Genomic DNA, 16,610 nt, shown 5'->3' with positions numbered 1-16,610 from the left:
GAAACTTGGATCCATCATCAACTATCATGGTCGAGATATATATCCTGAGAAACGTTAGTGTTCATAGGAACCTATACCTCCATCTACCACGCAACACCAATCCTGTTGGTTAAGAGCATATATGCACTACCGGTCAATAAAGTAGCAAATCAATTGAAGTGATTCCATTTCCTTCTTGATATGGCTTGGCCGTTTGTTGACAATCGGCGACGGCAAGACGCAGATGTAAATATAGAGGCGGAACAATGTTTCCCCGACGACCGATCAACAACATTGCGAGACCGCGGCTGATCAATCATGGTCGTGGCCAACGACGCCGCATCAATCTCCAGTCCTTCTGCCCGTTGCGCATCTTTTCCCACTGAGATTGTCGATCGCAAGCCGCTTTGGGTCTGATTCGAAGCTACATTCCATGTATCTGCCTTGATCGCTACCTTCATGGCTGCACGGATGGTGCCACCCATCTAGCCCCTACCATACCTCTTACCCTATCTAGCTTGCATTTGTCGCTATCGTCTCCTCGAATTTTCGTTGTCTTCCTAGCTTCGGACGGAAGCCATGGTTATGGCAGATTATAACGATGAAGACGGTGGCGTCATCCTCGATGGTCCCTTTGACCCCGATGCGCAGGCCACCGTTACCGACTTCATAGATTACACCGAATATCTCCCCGCTGACCTGATCCGTTCCCTCACCCTCATACGTGGCTTGGACGAGCGCTATCTCGAGGCTACACAGAATGTTCACGAACTCACCAAGACATGGGGCCAGCTCCCCGACCTTCCCTCTCAAGAGCGCCCAGACGCGCAGACTCTCCGCAAAACCATCTCGGCGCAACTTGACCAAGCAATCAACGCGCGCGAGTCTGCCTATGCCGAAGCGTGCCGTCTCTACGATGTTGTCGATCGACACTTCAACCGGCTGGAGTGCATCAAGCAGAAACTCCATGCATTGCCGAAACCGGAGTCGCGCGAACCTACACCTCCGGAGACTCAGACTGCGGTTAATAAGCGAGGTCGATCCTCAAAGAAAGGCGAGGCTGCTGCGCCGACGACAACGCGCATAAAATTACGGCTTGACGGTGCGGCAAATGCGGGGGCGAGACCAGAACAAAGGTCGAGGAGTCGGCGGGGAAAGCTTGCTGCGGATCACCTCTCCGGCCTTCATCCGGACTCCCCGATCGCTAGCACCGAGCACTCAGATGTGGAGGCTGGAACGAAACCGACTCGCACTGCTGCGCCAGTGGAGCTCGCGGTTGCCAAGGGCAAAAAGGAGAAACAGACTCGCCGCTCACGGACCTCCGCTCCACTTACGAACGGTCATGGCCATGGCGCTGCGATATCGACCAGCAATGCTCTGGCAATGCTCAAGCCGCCACCGGAGGATGCCAAACCTGGCAGTGAAGATCTGCCCTGGCTGCGCTTGACTGATTGGGAGATGACGAAACTGCGCAAGAAGATGAAGAAGAACGCTGTCTGGCAACCGAGTGAGGTCATGATTCACCGCGAACTCGCTCTCCGGGGGCGAGGGTGGGACGCTTATCGGCAAGCCAAAGCGGAAGCAGAAGCCAATGGCACCGAGTTCCTTGACTGCGATGATATCATGAACAATTACGTCCCAGGAATGTTGACGCGGCTCAGCGATGCGAACGGTATCGAGGGCGTGGTGGAGACCAAGTTGAGCAATCGTGGAATGAAACTCAACGAAGCAAAGAAACTCAAGCGGGAAAACATGGCCAGGGAACAAGCGGCAGCCGCAGCCGCCGCAGCGGCCGAGGCCAAACGTCTTGCCGAGCCTGGAGCTACCGACGCAACCACTCCCGACCAATTTCAGGTGGAGTCATCCTTGGCCGCTCGGAAGCCAAGCAGGGCCTCAAAAAAGAGGAAGATGGACGAGAGTGTAGCTGCGGAAGCTGCGCCCGCTCCCCCAGCAGACTCTGAAACTCGTGGTTCTCTACGAAGCTCAGCAAAGCGCCGTAAAATGAGCAAGACGCCTGTTGAGGACGATGAGGCCGTGGTCGCCGAGACGGCGGCCGATAACGCAGTGAACATCGAGACTCAAAAGGCGTCACCCGTACCATCAGCGGCTAGCACAGTAGCAGCAGCTCAAACCAAGGAAACCAAAACCTCGACGCCGCCCGTCAGCCGACCTCCTTCCCGGCACCTTGCGCCTGGTGCATCGGCGGAAGTAGCCGCTCTTGCGCCTGGCAAAGATCTCCGTCGAAAGAGTGCCACGCCTGCAAGGAAGACTCCTGTCCCGGAAGGATCTCAGACAGCCGGCCGTCGCAGGAAGCGACCCGCTCCCGGGCCGGTATCCTCAGGACAGGACGGCGGGGCAGCGGTCAGCTATGGCCGACGCAAGGCGAAGCCCGCCAAGAAGAGGTTCGGACCACGCGAACAGGGGCAGAAGGATGGTACGACGAGGGAGGACATCCGCATAGACGAAGATGGCGTGTTGGAGGAGATTGACCCCAACGAACCGCGATATTGTCTCTGCGGAGATGTCAGCTTCGGGACGATGATCTGCTGTGAGAACCAGGATGTAAGTAGCATGCTACCTTTGTCTCCCAATCTTCAATCCATACTAATGATTATGATTCAATAGTGCGACAAAGAATGGTTCCATCTCGAATGTGTGGGTTTGTCCGAAGTTCCCAGCCGCACCGCCAAATGGTACTGCCCCGACTGTCGGGTGAAGTTCCACAAGAGCAACGACGGGATTGTCAGGCTGAGCTCTCGCCGATAAGAGATTCGATTCCTTCTGGTGCTTACAGCATATGTGGTGGATTTATCTCACTTGGCGTTCTTTCTGTTCATGATACCACGACCTTTCGCGCTATGTTTGTTACTGGTCTATTGCAGGTTTCCTTCATAGCATGGCGATGGTGCGGTGGTGTTCGGAGTTGGATTCTCTTTTTGTTCCAAGGGTAGATTGTACGAAGTTTTTATTCGTTTGAAAGGTTAAGGGACTCGAGTGGATTCTTGCTTCGCCTGTCAAGTGTACTAAGTACAGGCAAATTCAAGTTCTCAGATATCTACATAAATCATAACTACAGAAGTCTACTTCAACTCCCACTTGTCGCCATCGTGAACAATCTCCACGGCGCGGTTCTCGTCCAGCGAGATCCGGCCCGCATGCAGGATCGCCGTGGTGGCAATGGTATTTTTGAGGGTGGGCAGGGGTCGCGCATCCAGCTGGCCCAGCGTCACGCGGCCCTCATTCAGGGCCGTGACGGCGTCGATGAACTTTTCGAAGCTGATGTACCCGTAGCCCGTCTGGCCGCCAAAGTTGCCCTCTTCGTCGGGGGCGTAGCGCATGTAGAAGCTGCCCCGAGATCAATATATAACCTTTATTTAGAACAAGCAAGCGACAGAGACTTACGGGTTGATCCAGGCCAATTGGCCCTGGTTGTCGTCAACGACGTCGTAGCCGCGCTTGGCTTGGTTGATGCGGATTTCGCCCTTGGAGCCCATGTCTGCCAGCAGTCAGTCAAACCGGCGACGTACTCGGAAGCTGGATGGGGGGGGGGGGGACTTACAGTGGAAGTATTGGTTGGAATGCACGCCAGCCTTCTGGGGGGCGGTCCAGCTGGCCGTGTAGACACCCGTCGCGAGCTTGGAGGGGTCCTGCTTGCTCTGCCAGTTTACCAGCAAGGTGATGGTGTCCTCTGTCTCCGGGGTGCAGCCCAGCGCGACGGCGGTGCCCTTGGCCGCGGACGCGGTGACCTTGACAGGCGTGTAGTCGGGGACCATGCTCTCGTTGATGTCGATGTGGTGGGAGTTGAGGTAGTAGGAGATGTCGCTCTCCTTGCCGGCCCAGGCCTTGAAGGTCTCGAGCTGGCTCTTGGGCTGGCTCATGTAAGAGTAGAAGTAGTTGAAGTCACCGAGGTTCTTGGCCTTGGCGCGGGCGTCCGAGTAGGCGGGATCGAAGCGCTTGTGGTGCTCGATGTAGACGAAGACGCCGTGCTTGCGGGACTCCTCGAGGAGGGTGAGGTGGTCCTGCAGCAGCTTTGTGGCGGGCTTGGTGATCATGACGTGGATTTTGCGCTGGATGGCGTACAGGGCGATGGGGAAGTGTGTGGGGTCAGGAGTGAAGATGGTGATGGCGCTGCCGGGCTCCAGGGCGTCAATTGCTGCCTTGTAGGCGTCGGGGTCAGTCTGGTCGTCGGCGGGGAATGACTCGAAGGAAACGTCCAGGCCATTGTAGACCTCGGAGATGTTCTTGCGAAGATGCTCGCCTGGACGGTCAGTTCAAGATTCAGGTGTATGGAATTCGGGATACGGTCGCCCTTACGAATGCCAGGAAACTTGCGCCCGGAAACTCCCACCATGCTCAGCTTGCCAACCTTGCCTCGTCGTCGGAGGTCAAAGAGGGTCAAACCGACAACTCCAACCTTCTTGTCCGAACCAGAAGCACCACCACCCACGAAACCCGTGGTGTACTCTCCAGTTCCTACCTGCCAGCACGTTAGCTACATCCGATGAGTCGAAACAATAAGGATTCACTTACCATCAATACACTAGGCGCCATCTTGAGTGCTCTCGTGGACGAAACCGAAGATGAAGCTTTAGTTATCACCGTGCGGGGTAGAGGAGCAGATGATATTAGGGGCGCGAGAGGGTATCTTGAAGGAAGAGAGCAAATTTCAGGTTACAATCTCGAATCCCACAGTCCACGGCACCAAGGAGACTTTTGTAATCCCCGGGTTCCCAGCTGCGTACGGACACATTGACGGAAGAACGAGGGACCCTCCAGCCTGAATTCTGCCGTTGGAACAGCGTCAATAGCCGATCCACATGTCGAATGGGGTACACGAGTAACCACAAACACTCTATTTGTGGATGATCTCGTCGCAGTTAATTCGATGGAAATGATTGTATAGTTCCACGAGTCTGAAGTAATACAGAAGAAGCAGCCATGACCTGTTTCAGAGACAACAGCAGCTTGCTACTACTGTATGAGGATGTATCTATATGGTTGCTCCTGTACCTCATGTCGGTCTTTGCTTTTCAGGCACCAAAACGGCAACTTTCAATACCGACGGATTCGATACTCTGATTGGCGGAAATTTTCTGATCCGTCTTGTCACGGCGAAAAGGCCGACGCCGGAGTGGGGCAATCGATACAAAGATACGGAAGTGGGGGAAGTGGGATGTTAGCATCTTAGCAGCTAGCAAGTCACTACGCGGGGTAAAGTCATCGCGGAATATAGCCTGGACTGAAGAGGAGAACTCCGTGTGAACTTTTTTTTTTTGGATTTATATTTATAGACGGGCGCCATGCCAGACTCTCCCAGCCTGCTAGGCTGGTATCATACCTTTCCTCTTATTCGTCCTGATTGAGCGCGACTGTTGTTGATCAGATTGTTTACATACCCGTATGTGATTCTCCCCTCCCAAAGCAATATTAAGGACTCTGTATACTGACCAGATTGATCACAGCATACCGTACCGGCTCAATTATATCATCAAAATGGCGTCGCGCACACCTCTCCGTCCCGGAGTCTATGCTCCCACCATGACCTTCTTCAACCCCGACACTGAAGACCTCGATGTCCCAACAATCCGCCGCCATGCCGTCCGCCTGGCCAAGGCCGGTCTGGTCGGACTGGTCACCATGGGTTCCAACGGTGAAGCCGTGCACCTGACCCGCGAAGAGCGCAAGACAGTCATCCGCGAGACACGTTCCGCCCTGGTTGAGGCCGGGTTCGCCAACGTTCCCGTCATCGCCGGCGCCAGCGAGAACAGCATCCGCGGCACCATCGAACTGTGCAAGGAATGTGCCGAGGCCGGCGCTGAGTACGTCCTCATCGTGCCCCCAGCTACTACCGCTACGCCGTCGGCAACGACGAGACGCTCTACGAGTACTTCACCGCCGTCGCGGACGGCTCCCCGCTCCCCATCATCCTGTACAACTACCCCGGCGCCGTCGCCGGCATCGACATGGACTCCGACCTGATCATCCGCATCTCGCAGCACCCCAACATCGTCGGCACAAAGTTCACCTGCGCCAACACGGGCAAGCTTACCCGTGTCGCCGGCGCCCTCAACGCCATCACCCCTCCTTCCCCGCTCGCCCCCACCACAAAGAAGCCCTCCACCAAGCAGGTCGAGAACCACCCCTACATCGCCTTTGGCGGTATCGCCGACTTCACCCTGCAGACGCTGGTGTCTGGTGGCTCGGCGATCCTGGCCGGCGGGGCCAACGTCATCCCCCGTCTGTGTGTGCGCATCTTCAACCTTTGGAGCGAGGGCCGGTTGACAGAGGCCATGGAGGCGCAGCAGTTGCTCAGCAAGGCCGACTGGGTGCTCACCAAGGCGGCCATCCCCGGCACCAAGAGTGCGATCCAGAGCTACTATGGCTACGGCGGGTACCCTCGGCGGCCATTGGCCCGACTTAGCGAGGAGCAGGCGCAAGCCGTGGCGGATAAGATCAAGGATGCCATGGAGGTGGAGCGTTCATTGCCTGACATTGCATAGACTTTTAAGTACCCGTAGTTTACTTATTTGAATGCAAATGAAGCTATGATTGGTTATGTTGAGGACAAGATACTTTTTCGGGCCATTTGAAGCCACCGTAGTATAAAATTACTTTCGCTGACTCGGGATATCATTGCAACAATGACATCCCTTCAACTCCTTCCATAATTATCCAAATCTCACATCTCAGTTTTTGCCGGATAGACTTTAATGCTCTCTTTCAACTGTAACAGAAATCAGTTTCTCCAAATCTGCGAGGGGCCACCCCCACGCCAGGCACAGTGCAGCTTGATGCTGATAGGTGGACAATTAACCGCGGGCGGGCAAGTTCTCGGATACTACTTTACTACCTTATCCATCAGAAGACATGCCGAAAAAAGTGTTGGATGGAAACTTGTTGCTGTCAGGGGACGTTTGAATTTCGTCGATGAAATTGAAACTCAGTGTTCACTAGAAGGTTGTGGTGATGGTTGGAGTGTGTTAGTGATAATGTCCATTCTCTGGGGGACGCCAAAGAGCCTACAACATAGACAGAACGCTCATAGTTCATGTTCAGCTCACCTGTAGGAGCGAGTAGAGCAAGTCTGCAGTTAGTCTGAACCAGATGATCAATCCCGTCAACTAGTTTATACAGCAAGTATGAAACGTGTTTGTCGGAACAATCCACGGAAACTCAACTCGACGTGGCTGGTAGCCTGGCAATTCCTGCGAGCAAAAAGTCACGATAAGTCTTAGCTCCGCAGTTGAAGTGACAAGAATAATTGGAGAAGCGGGTTGGGTCAACCAAGTGGGTTGGTGCGTTCAGGACGCTGCATGCCGGATTTAAAAGATGGGCCGTGGTCCTGCCTTGGAGGGGCTGCTCTTCTCTCTTTTTCTTCTTAATCATTGTGTCTGTCCTTGACTCTTGACTGTCACTGTCTCTTCTCTTCTGATAGCCATTGAACTCATCCTTCACAATGCCTTACCCCGACGAAGCTGAAGGTTTCCAGGTCGATAGCCCTGAGACTTACACCACTTTCCACAAGAGATTTGTACGTGGTGCTCGCTTGGTTGCGACTTGGCAGTCGTTGCTAATTTTATCTTTTGTTGTGTATAGTTTAAACTGAAGCCTTTTGGTGATTATGGTGAGTGGGCATCTTGAATCAAGCGCGAGCATAGTGTTTGCGATGGCTGACACAATCCGCTTAGATGTCGACATCAAGATTGAAGCGTGCGGTATCTGCGGTAGTGATGTGCACACGATCAGTGGTAAGTCTTGAGTTTGCATCCAAGAAACCAAAAGGACAGCCTCGCTAACGGCGCTGTCCAGGTGGTTGGGGAGAGCAGAAATTCCCCTTTGCGTAGGACATGGTAAGAATGGTTCTCCCTCCAGCACGCCGAGGTGAGCATTTCTGACTTGAGCTGCTTCAACAGAAATCGTCGGTCGTGCCATCCGCGTCGGCCCCAAAGTGACCCTGATCAAGGAGGGCCAGCGTGTGGGTGTCGGCGCTCAGTCCTACTCCTGCGGCGAATGCAAGCAATGCAAGAACGACAACGAGACATACTGCCCTGTCCTCATGATCGACACATACGGCGCCGAGTGGCCCGAGACTGGCATCGTCAGCCAGGGTGGCTACTCCTCCCACGTCCGCACCCACGAGCACTGGGTGTTCCCCATCCCCGACGCCCTCGACTCCAACCTCGTCGCACCCATGCTGTGCGCCGGTCTGACCGCATACTCTCCTCTGGTCCGCAACGGGGCCGGCCCCGGTAAGAAGGTCGGTATCGTCGGCCTGGGAGGTATCGGCCACTTTGGCGTGATGTTCGCCAAGGCGCTGGGTGCGGAGGTCTGGGCCATCTCCCGCAGTCGGGCCAAGGAGGCCGATGCGCGCAAGCTCGGTGCGGACGGGTACATCGCCACGGCGGAGGAGGGCTGGGAGAAACCTCACCGGTTCTCGTTTGATCTGATCATCAACTGCGCCAACTCCTCCGAGGGCTTCGATCTCGCCAAGTACCTGTCCATGATGGATGTGCACGGCCGCTGGATCAGCGTCGGTCTGCCCGAAGAAGAAGGCCAGGTCATCAAGGCGCAGCACCTCATCTCGAACGGAGTCCTAATCGGAGCGAGCCATCTGGGTAGCCGGAAGGAAATGCTGGCCATGCTTCAGCTGGCGGCCGATAAGGGCCTGAAGAGCTGGGTAGAGGAGCTGCAGATTGGCGAGGAGGGTCTCAAGGAGGCCATGCTCCGGATGAAGAAGGGAGATGTTCGCTACCGGTTTACCCTGACTGGCTATGACAAGGTCTTTGGTCAATGATTGGATTTTGGATGTGATGCACTAGTACGACTATGATATGAGGATATGACAGAAAAGCGTCTTTGTATAGTTTATGCACAGTACAGGTGAAATAATCCAAGCCGCTGCTTTATATACTGCCCGCGATCCACAAGGTACTCGATGTACTAGCGACTAGTAGGGTATTGGTTGTTCGTAGCGGACTGAACAAAGCAATCCATGATTTGCAGCTAGAGTTTTCAAAATTGAATATCCAGAGAGTTGTAATACGGGGATCTGTGCCCGAGAAAGAACTTGAGAGGAAATGGTCTTGAATTCTTGATTGAAGCCCTAACTGTTAAGGGTTCCCGCTCCTTTTGTGGATAGAGAACCAACCCCCCATGGGGTATATCATCGACAGCGGGGACAGAAGGGAGATCTAGTCATCTGAATCGGATTTCAATAAACTGGTATGTACATTATTCAAGGGTCTTCTTGTCTGCCAGTTATCCTACAGTAAGAAAAGCATACCAAAGGACAGTCAATCATTGAAATAAGGGGACCAGAGATGTTCCATAGGCTACAAAACCATGTGCCTAATTCTACACCCAAAGCTGAGTCGTCAGGAGCCTAGGTCTCTGGCGATGGCTGGAGGATCGTGACACTAGAATGAAGAGGATGCATTCTTATGGGGTGTTGGATTCTAATTATTGGCGCCATTTTATAAACGGCAGCATGCTCCATTGCTCTGATGATCGTCAAACTGTATAATTGCAGAAATTGGTAACAGCAAGAACATTGCATGTCCAGTTCTGAACGCCAAAGGGCCAATACATTCAGCGCTTCAGTAGGTACGTGCCATAACACGAAGCATTATAGAAGAGACTTTTACTAGATTATGGCGCGATCGTAAAATGCTTTTCCAATACTTTTGATGTACATGCCAGGTATCGGAGTATTGATCCCTACATCAAACCAAATACAAACCAAGAACAAACCCAAGACAAACTTGATAGGTATAGTTAGATCTGGCTGCGTAAGGTAGCGATGCGCAGGCGTGGAATTGCCCTGCTTCTAAAAATCAAAGGCCACGCACAAGCATGGCCTTTCCATTGTCACTCACAGTTACTCCAAAGGGAAAAGTCTCATCACGGATAACTCAATTGGACGTTGTATATGCAGTGAAAATTTTTTCTTTCAGCTCTGCCTGCAATAATAGTAACAATACGTGTGGATTGGATTGACGGTCAAAAGTACTGCAGACGAGGCGTTATCGTCGCCACCGATGATAAAGTTTTTCGAGAAAGGTCGACTTTGGAGCAGTCTCCGTCATGATGAAATGTTCTCCCCCTTCACCATGGTTGGTACCTGAATTCTGCCATTGGAACGCGGAGTTCTGGAAACGGTGTAGAAGGACGGCGTTCCTTTGGACGTGTCCCCAATCTTTTCCCCCAATTCTCAGTCGTGCGAAATTCCCAATCGGGCCTTATCGGGCTGGGGAGGCAAAAAATTCCCATTCTCACCGCCTGCTGTCACCCTTTTCCCTCTAAACCCCCGTGCTTTGATTCTTTCTCTTTGTATCCCTTATTATTGCTTATTGTTATATCCTTCCTCTCAGCTTGTGGTTTCTTGTCAGCGTCCCTTTTTCTTGTTTCTTTCATTGTCTATTTTTTATCTCCTTCGTTCCAGGGGTGTGTGCTGTACATTCTCTCGCCCTGTGACCCTGGCGTTTCTATAGTATATCTCTATCACGGGTAGATCTTGTTGCGGTCGCTCAGTCATTGTCGTCGATATCAGTTGCCTCTCTTTCGTTTCTCTTATCAGTTTTGGGATTATTTTATTTAGAACCTACCGTCTTTCCATGCTGGCCCTTGGGAGTACATAAATTTCCTCCGTCGACATACTCAGCTCCTTGCGTTGAATCCCCTATTGTTTCAGATTGAAGGGCAAAGGCTTCCGAAGTTGCCAATATCTAGACTATTCCTCGGTCCCAGCTGGCTCTCGTGCAGAACGCAATTTCCCCGATACTCCACGACATCTATTCGGGTCTCATCCTGTTGCCGATCTCTATCTCGACCTCCCCGAGCGCCATGATGCCACGAGAATCGGTTGCTATTCCCGCGCGACGTCGCCCGTCACTCTCTGATAAGACTCGCCCTCGCAATGCCACACTGTCAACAGCACACCCGTTCGCATTGGAACATGATGTTTGGAATGGGTCACTCTGTGCCGATGAAGACCACAATGACCATGAAGACGTTGTGGAAGAGACAAATCATTTCCCTGAACCTGTTACCAGGCGCCGTGCTGCAAAGAGCTTCTCCAGTCTGCGGCACCCCATGGATGGTTTGCGCGCTCTGGGCCGTCGCCTTTCTGTGACGATCCGGCACAAGTCCTCCAGACATGCTTCTCACCACCACGCTGACGAGGATGTCGGTGCTGCGGTCCATGAGTCTCAAGACGCCAGTGGGTGTGGAGAAACCGGATTAGGGCAATTCTGGTGCAAGGGCTACAACCCCAACCGCCGCCCTTCTCTTACTTACGAAACTGCCTTGCAGACGTTCTACGCCCCTGTTGCATCAGTTCCGGCCCTATTCCCGGTCGTGGACTTGAACCTCCGATTCTTCCAGACAGTATTTACGCCGGGGCCGCCGCTCGGGCCGCTGCAGCTGCACAAAACGAATTGGCGAGGGCGGAACGAGAATATGTCAAATCATTCGATATGAAAGTCCCTCGGGATTCGGAAAGTGGTATTGACATTGATCTGCGCGATCGCTCGGAATTATCCGAAGTGGACCTGGCCTTCGTCCGCATTGATCCCGTGATCTATCTGCCATCTGAGATCATGTCGCTGGTTCTATCGTATCTTGACCCAGAGTCTCTGATGCAGGCTGAACTGGTTTCTCGTGCCTGGAGAGAGCAGGCTTCCTCTCGGCACATCTGGAGGCAGGTATTTCGTCGTGCGTACGGACATCGCCCCCCAGCGGTGTCGCACCCAAAAAGAGGCAGTCCGCTGGCCTGGGAAAGTCAATCCCGAATCAGGACTGGAAGAAGATGTTCCTCGTCCGTCGTGCTCTCGATCATCGATGGAAGGAGGGGAAAGCGGCCGCAATCTACCTGCACGGCCATACGGACAGCGTCTACTGTGTTCAATTCGATGAGTATGTTTTTGAGTCCCTGCGTTATATGGTGCTTTGATCTGACTTGGACTTCACAGAGACAAAATCATCACTGGCTCTCGTGATCGAACCATCCGGGTGTGGGATGCTCATTACCCGTGGCCGTGCCGTAAGATCATTGGTCCTCCTCCGGGCGAAGTCTCGAGCATTGGACAGGTCAACAACCCGACTCAGCAGTCGTCGGGCAAGCCTCCTTTTCTCACCATCTGCCCTCCTCCTACCCTCGCGGCAGGAATTGTGACTCCCATTGACCAGAGCTCCGACTACCACAGCGCTTCCATTCTTTGCCTTCAATTTGACGAAGAGATCATGGTCACTGGGTCGTCTGACTTCACCTGCATTGTCTGGGACATCAAGAACGATTACAGGCCGATTCGTCGTCTAGAGGGCCACAGAGCTGGCGTGCTGGACGTGTGCTTCGATGATCGGTATATCGTATCCTGCTCCAAGGACACAACCATCTGTGTGTGGGATCGGCAGACGGGCGCGCTGGTGAAGAAGCTTCTCGGCCATCGTGGACCCGTGAACGCCGTCCAGCTCCGGGGCGATCTAGTCGTGTCGGCGAGCGGGGACGGAGTAGCCAAACTCTGGAACATCACCTCGGGTCTTTGTGTCAAGGAGTTTTCCAGCAAGGACCGTGGACTAGCCTGTGTGGAATTCAGTGATGACGCACGCACCATTCTCACCGGTGGAAATGACCAGTCGATCTACCAGTTTGACGCGAACACTGCCGAGATGGTCCGTGAGCTCAAAGGACATGCTGGTCTTGTCCGGTCGCTACATCTGGACAGCATGAACCAGCGGATTGTCAGCGGCAGCTATGACATGAGTGTCAAGGTCTTCGACGCCCAGACCGGCGAGCTCTCTATTGACTTGCCTGGCTGGACCACCAGCTGGATGTTGAGTGTGAAGTCGGACTATCGACGCATTGTTGCCACCAGCCAAGATTCTCGAGCTGTCATTATGGATTTCGGCTATGGCCTGGATGGCATCGAGATGTTGGAAGAGTGATCTTAACTGACGCCTTCCGTTTACTTAGGAACGTTGGAAATATGTTGGGTTTGGGGTTTTCGGATGATACACTGGCTCTTTTGAAAAGAACATGACTTTTTTTACTTGAAAGCGATAGATTCCTCGGATTTGAACTTGTTAGACTTGGAGCCTGTTTCGGTTTTTCTGCGCTTTGATTTCATACAAAAAGACACCATAGAGATTAGACGCTGGCTGTTACTGGTGCATTCAGTTGGATTTAGAATCAGAGCACTACTGGTTATACCCTGGTCCCTACAGGTCCCTATATAGCATTCTTGGACTAATTTACTCCTTTTTACCACTGGTATATCCGACTCTTACTCATGATCACCTGTTAGCTAAATGTTCTTGAAGCAAAGGGAGAGGCTGCATATGATTGGCCAGGGGGGCTCCTTAGCGCCAGGCAGAGCCGTGGGTTTCGAGGACAGAAGCAAAACAATCCGCTGTGTCTACGGCTGCTCGTTCTCTTCTCCCCATAAACAAATTCAACCTCGACCAAAAACAAAGGCCATCTGTAGCTGAATTTTCCTCTCCTTTCAATAATCGCTTGAGCTACAATCCCTCCCCGACGCCCTTTCAACGGTTGTGCATCTTCGCAGTGACAAAATTACCCCACCATGGGAGAATCCAGGTTCGTCAGGCCAACTGATCGTTTCCCCAAGGGGCTTTGTTTTGATCTCGAGCATCTCGCTAATTCGAGCATTTCTCGCTATACAGACAGGAATTGCTGGCATGGGTTAACACCCTACTGCAGCTGAATCTAACCAAGATCGAACAGTGCGGAACCGGGTACGATTGACGCTCCTTTTTATGTCTTTGGAATATTTAACCATTCCACGCCGACCCTATCTGGATAACACGGATTTGGACACCTCCAAAGCATGATCTCAAAGTGCTGATTCGGTTCTACAGGGCCGCTCTGTGTCAGATTTTCGATTCGATATTTAGTGAGTGAACAGCCCGCAGGCTTCAAGGAGCCACTTGGGTTCAACTGTTGTGTTTGGCTAGCTAACCTGTGTCCTCTCCTGCAGTGGATGTTCCCATGTCGCGTGTGAAGTTCAATGTCAACACCGAGTACGCCTATCTCCAGAATTTCAAGATCCTTCAGAGTATGACACCGCATGGGCCGTATATTCCTCGGTTGAGATCCCATTTCTGACCTCTACGCTCTACTCAGATACATTCACTCGCCACCAGATTGAGAAGCCGATCCCGGTCCAGCAGCTCTCAAAATGCCGCATGCAGGATAACCTCGAATTTCTCCAGTGGACCAAGAGATACTGGGACCAGCACTACCCCGGGGGCGACTACGATGCCGTCGGCCGCCGGAAGGGTTCTGGCGCTCCAGCCCCTTCTGCCACTGGTACTCGCTCTGGCGCATCGTCCTCGGCGGGAGCTACCCGGAGAGGAGCTACCCCTACAACCGGCGCTGTTCGCCCTCGGGTTTCTGCAGCCGCCGGAGGAGCTAGCACTGCTGCTCTGCAGCAGGAGATTGCGACTCAGAAGGAGGCTATTGCTGGCCTGGAGAAGGAGCGCGACTTCTACTTTGCCAAGCTCCGGGATATCGAGCTGCTGCTGCAGAATGCCATCGAGGCTGACCCGGAACTGGAGAAGGAAGAAGACACTCTGGTGAAGCATATCCAGGGCATCCTGTACTCGACGGAGGTACGTGTTTGCGACGACGCTTTGCCTCTCTTCTTGGCTTCAGGTGCTAATTCTTTCCATAGGAAGGGTTTGAGATCCCAGCGGAAGCGGAGGTCGTCGATGAGCTGGAGACATTCTAGGTTCATGGCAATAGACGTCTTTTCGTTAATAATACCCCTTTATCACTAGCGTTGAAACCGTGATCCTTTACATCCCCACCGACTTGAATCAGTCCCTTTTCCCTCCGTCTTTGGTTTGGATTAGTGGCATATGGAGTGCGAGCAGCGCCTCATCCGTGCTTGGGCGTGTGGTGAGCCAGACAAATACGAATTGCAAAGCATAGAGTGAAAGCCAGCCTGTGTTATAGTGTGAGATCGAGATTTGTGGTCTACTCGTACTTTGCTTTCACTATGACGGGGAAGACCCGACTGAGTGTGCAGTTTTCAATATGTCGAAACTCAATTTCGGCTTGAAGGCGGTATCCGTACAGTAAGGTCAATCAGGTGATTGCATGTGTCTTTTTGCGCGACCTTCCACGAATGTTCCTCAGTCCTTAGTCTTAGTCACCCTGGCGGACGGGTTCCATTCCTTCGATGGCATTCTCGAAGGAGGGTCGGTGGGCCATGATCATTATTTTCCGGATAATGGCACCATCACACGGGAAGAGGGAAGAGACTAAGAGACTGTCTTTGAAACTGATATTTATATCTGGACGGGCCGAGTTCATATAAATAGCAGTGGGGTCGAGAAAGACGTAGACGGCAAGTTTAAAGTCGTACGTCAGCCCTCCAGGCGTGATCATTATCTATCTGGTTGTTGATGCACTGTTACCACCTCGACGGGGAGCATGCAAAAGGCTGCGAGTCAAGAACGGACGGAAATACGCGGTGATACAATGTTACTCGAGAAAATGGCTTGGGGACTGGGATGAGATGTGACTCGACTTCGTGGTTTTGTGCCTCAGTAAGAAAAGGTAGGACTGTAAGAGTACCTAAGGTGCGGTTGTAAGAGTTGTACCTTGCAGGTTTAGGCTATTGGTTACACGCGGCGATAGAGGGAGTCCCCTTGCCTCCAGTCGCAGTCTGAGCCTCAGGGGTGCATTACTAGCAGGCTTACTGCATTGGCTGATGGGCGGTCATACGGGGTATTATTATGAGGTTAATGGTTAGTGTAGACTGCTCACTCTTGACTTGGAGTATCTTAACTCCAGAGTGGACAGATTTTATCAAACGATTGGATTGCGCAGATGACTGGTAGACTCGTAGCCAAATGATCCAACTGGCAATATGGCGCCCGACTTGCTGCGGTACTACGTACTATCGTGTTTATTTACACAGACCGAGATCTAATTAAACACTCTGCGGGCTAGTCTGCAGGCTAAACCACAAAGAGGCTAGTGCGTAAGCAAGTGACGCTTTTCCACCCACAGTTGTGCGGGGCGTGTCTCTTTTTTTAAATTATCCTTGTTCGGGGCCAGAACCTCTTGGTATCATCTGCAGGCTGCAGCAAAATAGGATGGCGATCTGTTATGTCTCGGACAATATGATATTGTTACTATGTCTGAACTGTTATGCAATCGCCTTGCAGAGAACCATTACAACTAATATCATTGACCGTCGGAGGACAGCAGAAGATTCTCGTGCCGTCTGGTCTGGCTGAGGACGGAGGAGATGTACCTTAATTAATTTCGAAATTGGCCCAATGAGGCCATCGAGACTAGCAGCCGCCTCGGAGGGTCTAAGAGAAAACAGTCTAAGACCACGGGAGAACGCTGTGACTCGTGAGCCTGTATCTAATTCTAGTCTATTATTATTCCCTGCTCCTGCTCCTGCTCCTGTTCCTGTCCTGTGTGCCTGGCCTGATCGATCACCACCAACAAACAACCTGGTCGGGTCGGCTAACTTCCCAGCTACCTTAGCTAGTGTAAATATTCAAAACGAGACTACTCTAGTCTAGCCCGTCTGTTTACGATCGCCTCGCCTCTTCGCTTCTTCGCTTCTTCTCATTTCCTCATTCCCCTCTCT

At 52.6% G+C, this 16,610-nt stretch overlaps 6 protein-coding genes across 6 annotated transcripts; 5 read left to right on the top strand and 1 right to left on the bottom strand.

Moving 5' to 3' along the window:
• Positions 1-315: 315 nt before the first annotated feature.
• On the top strand, positions 316-3,058 carry P174DRAFT_453437 (putative PHD finger domain protein). The gene is made up of 2 exons (XM_024829157.1): positions 316-2,541; positions 2,605-3,058. The coding sequence occupies exons 1-2, from the start codon at positions 559-561 to the stop codon at positions 2,743-2,745; spliced, it is 2,124 nt and encodes a 707-aa protein (XP_024680808.1). The 5' UTR covers positions 316-558; the 3' UTR covers positions 2,746-3,058.
• On the bottom strand, positions 2,832-4,693 carry P174DRAFT_263916 (Gfo/Idh/MocA family protein). Its single transcript, XM_024821499.1, has 5 exons — positions 4,510-4,693; positions 4,294-4,456; positions 3,539-4,237; positions 3,382-3,475; positions 2,832-3,324 (listed from the first exon to the last, which is right to left on the bottom strand). The coding sequence occupies exons 1-5, from the start codon at positions 4,528-4,530 to the stop codon at positions 3,060-3,062; spliced, it is 1,242 nt and encodes a 413-aa protein (XP_024680807.1). The 5' UTR covers positions 4,531-4,693; the 3' UTR covers positions 2,832-3,059.
• A 547-nt stretch (positions 4,694-5,240) lies between these two features.
• P174DRAFT_444254 (dihydrodipicolinate synthase family protein) lies at positions 5,241-6,542 on the top strand. Its single transcript, XM_024828040.1, has 3 exons — positions 5,241-5,377; positions 5,442-5,798; positions 5,822-6,542. Exons 2-3 carry the CDS (start codon positions 5,473-5,475, stop codon positions 6,477-6,479), a joined length of 984 nt encoding a protein of 327 aa, XP_024680806.1. The 5' UTR covers positions 5,241-5,377; positions 5,442-5,472; the 3' UTR covers positions 6,480-6,542.
• Positions 6,543-7,435: 893 nt separating this feature from the next.
• Positions 7,436-8,773, top strand: P174DRAFT_374084 (NAD(P)-dependent alcohol dehydrogenase; the record flags this gene model as incomplete). The annotated part of the gene is made up of 5 exons (XM_024822554.1): positions 7,436-7,510; positions 7,576-7,603; positions 7,668-7,731; positions 7,789-7,829; positions 7,893-8,773. 5 exons carry the CDS (start codon positions 7,436-7,438, stop codon positions 8,771-8,773), a joined length of 1,089 nt encoding a protein of 362 aa, XP_024680805.1.
• Positions 8,774-10,821: 2,048 nt separating this feature from the next.
• P174DRAFT_514548 (F-box/WD repeat-containing protein) lies at positions 10,822-13,223 on the top strand (the record flags this gene model as incomplete). The annotated part of the gene is made up of 4 exons (XM_024832089.1): positions 10,822-11,291; positions 11,315-11,695; positions 11,716-11,892; positions 11,949-13,223. 4 exons carry the CDS (start codon positions 10,822-10,824, stop codon positions 12,919-12,921), a joined length of 2,001 nt encoding a protein of 666 aa, XP_024680804.1. The 3' UTR covers positions 12,922-13,223.
• A 168-nt stretch (positions 13,224-13,391) lies between these two features.
• eb1 (microtubule-binding protein BIM1) lies at positions 13,392-14,936 on the top strand. Its single transcript, XM_024821498.1, has 6 exons — positions 13,392-13,573; positions 13,660-13,731; positions 13,855-13,889; positions 13,974-14,051; positions 14,120-14,607; positions 14,670-14,936. The coding sequence occupies exons 1-6, from the start codon at positions 13,560-13,562 to the stop codon at positions 14,724-14,726; spliced, it is 744 nt and encodes a 247-aa protein (XP_024680803.1). The 5' UTR covers positions 13,392-13,559; the 3' UTR covers positions 14,727-14,936.
• The last annotated feature ends 1,674 nt before the right edge of the window (positions 14,937-16,610 follow it).

This window comes from Aspergillus novofumigatus (genome assembly GCF_002847465.1).
Source record: "Aspergillus novofumigatus IBT 16806 chromosome Unknown P174scaffold_6, whole genome shotgun sequence".
NCBI classification, from domain to species: domain Eukaryota; kingdom Fungi; phylum Ascomycota; class Eurotiomycetes; order Eurotiales; family Aspergillaceae; genus Aspergillus; species Aspergillus novofumigatus.
Note: the sequence above shows the minus strand (reverse complement) of the source record. Positions and strands in the feature narration are given on the sequence as shown.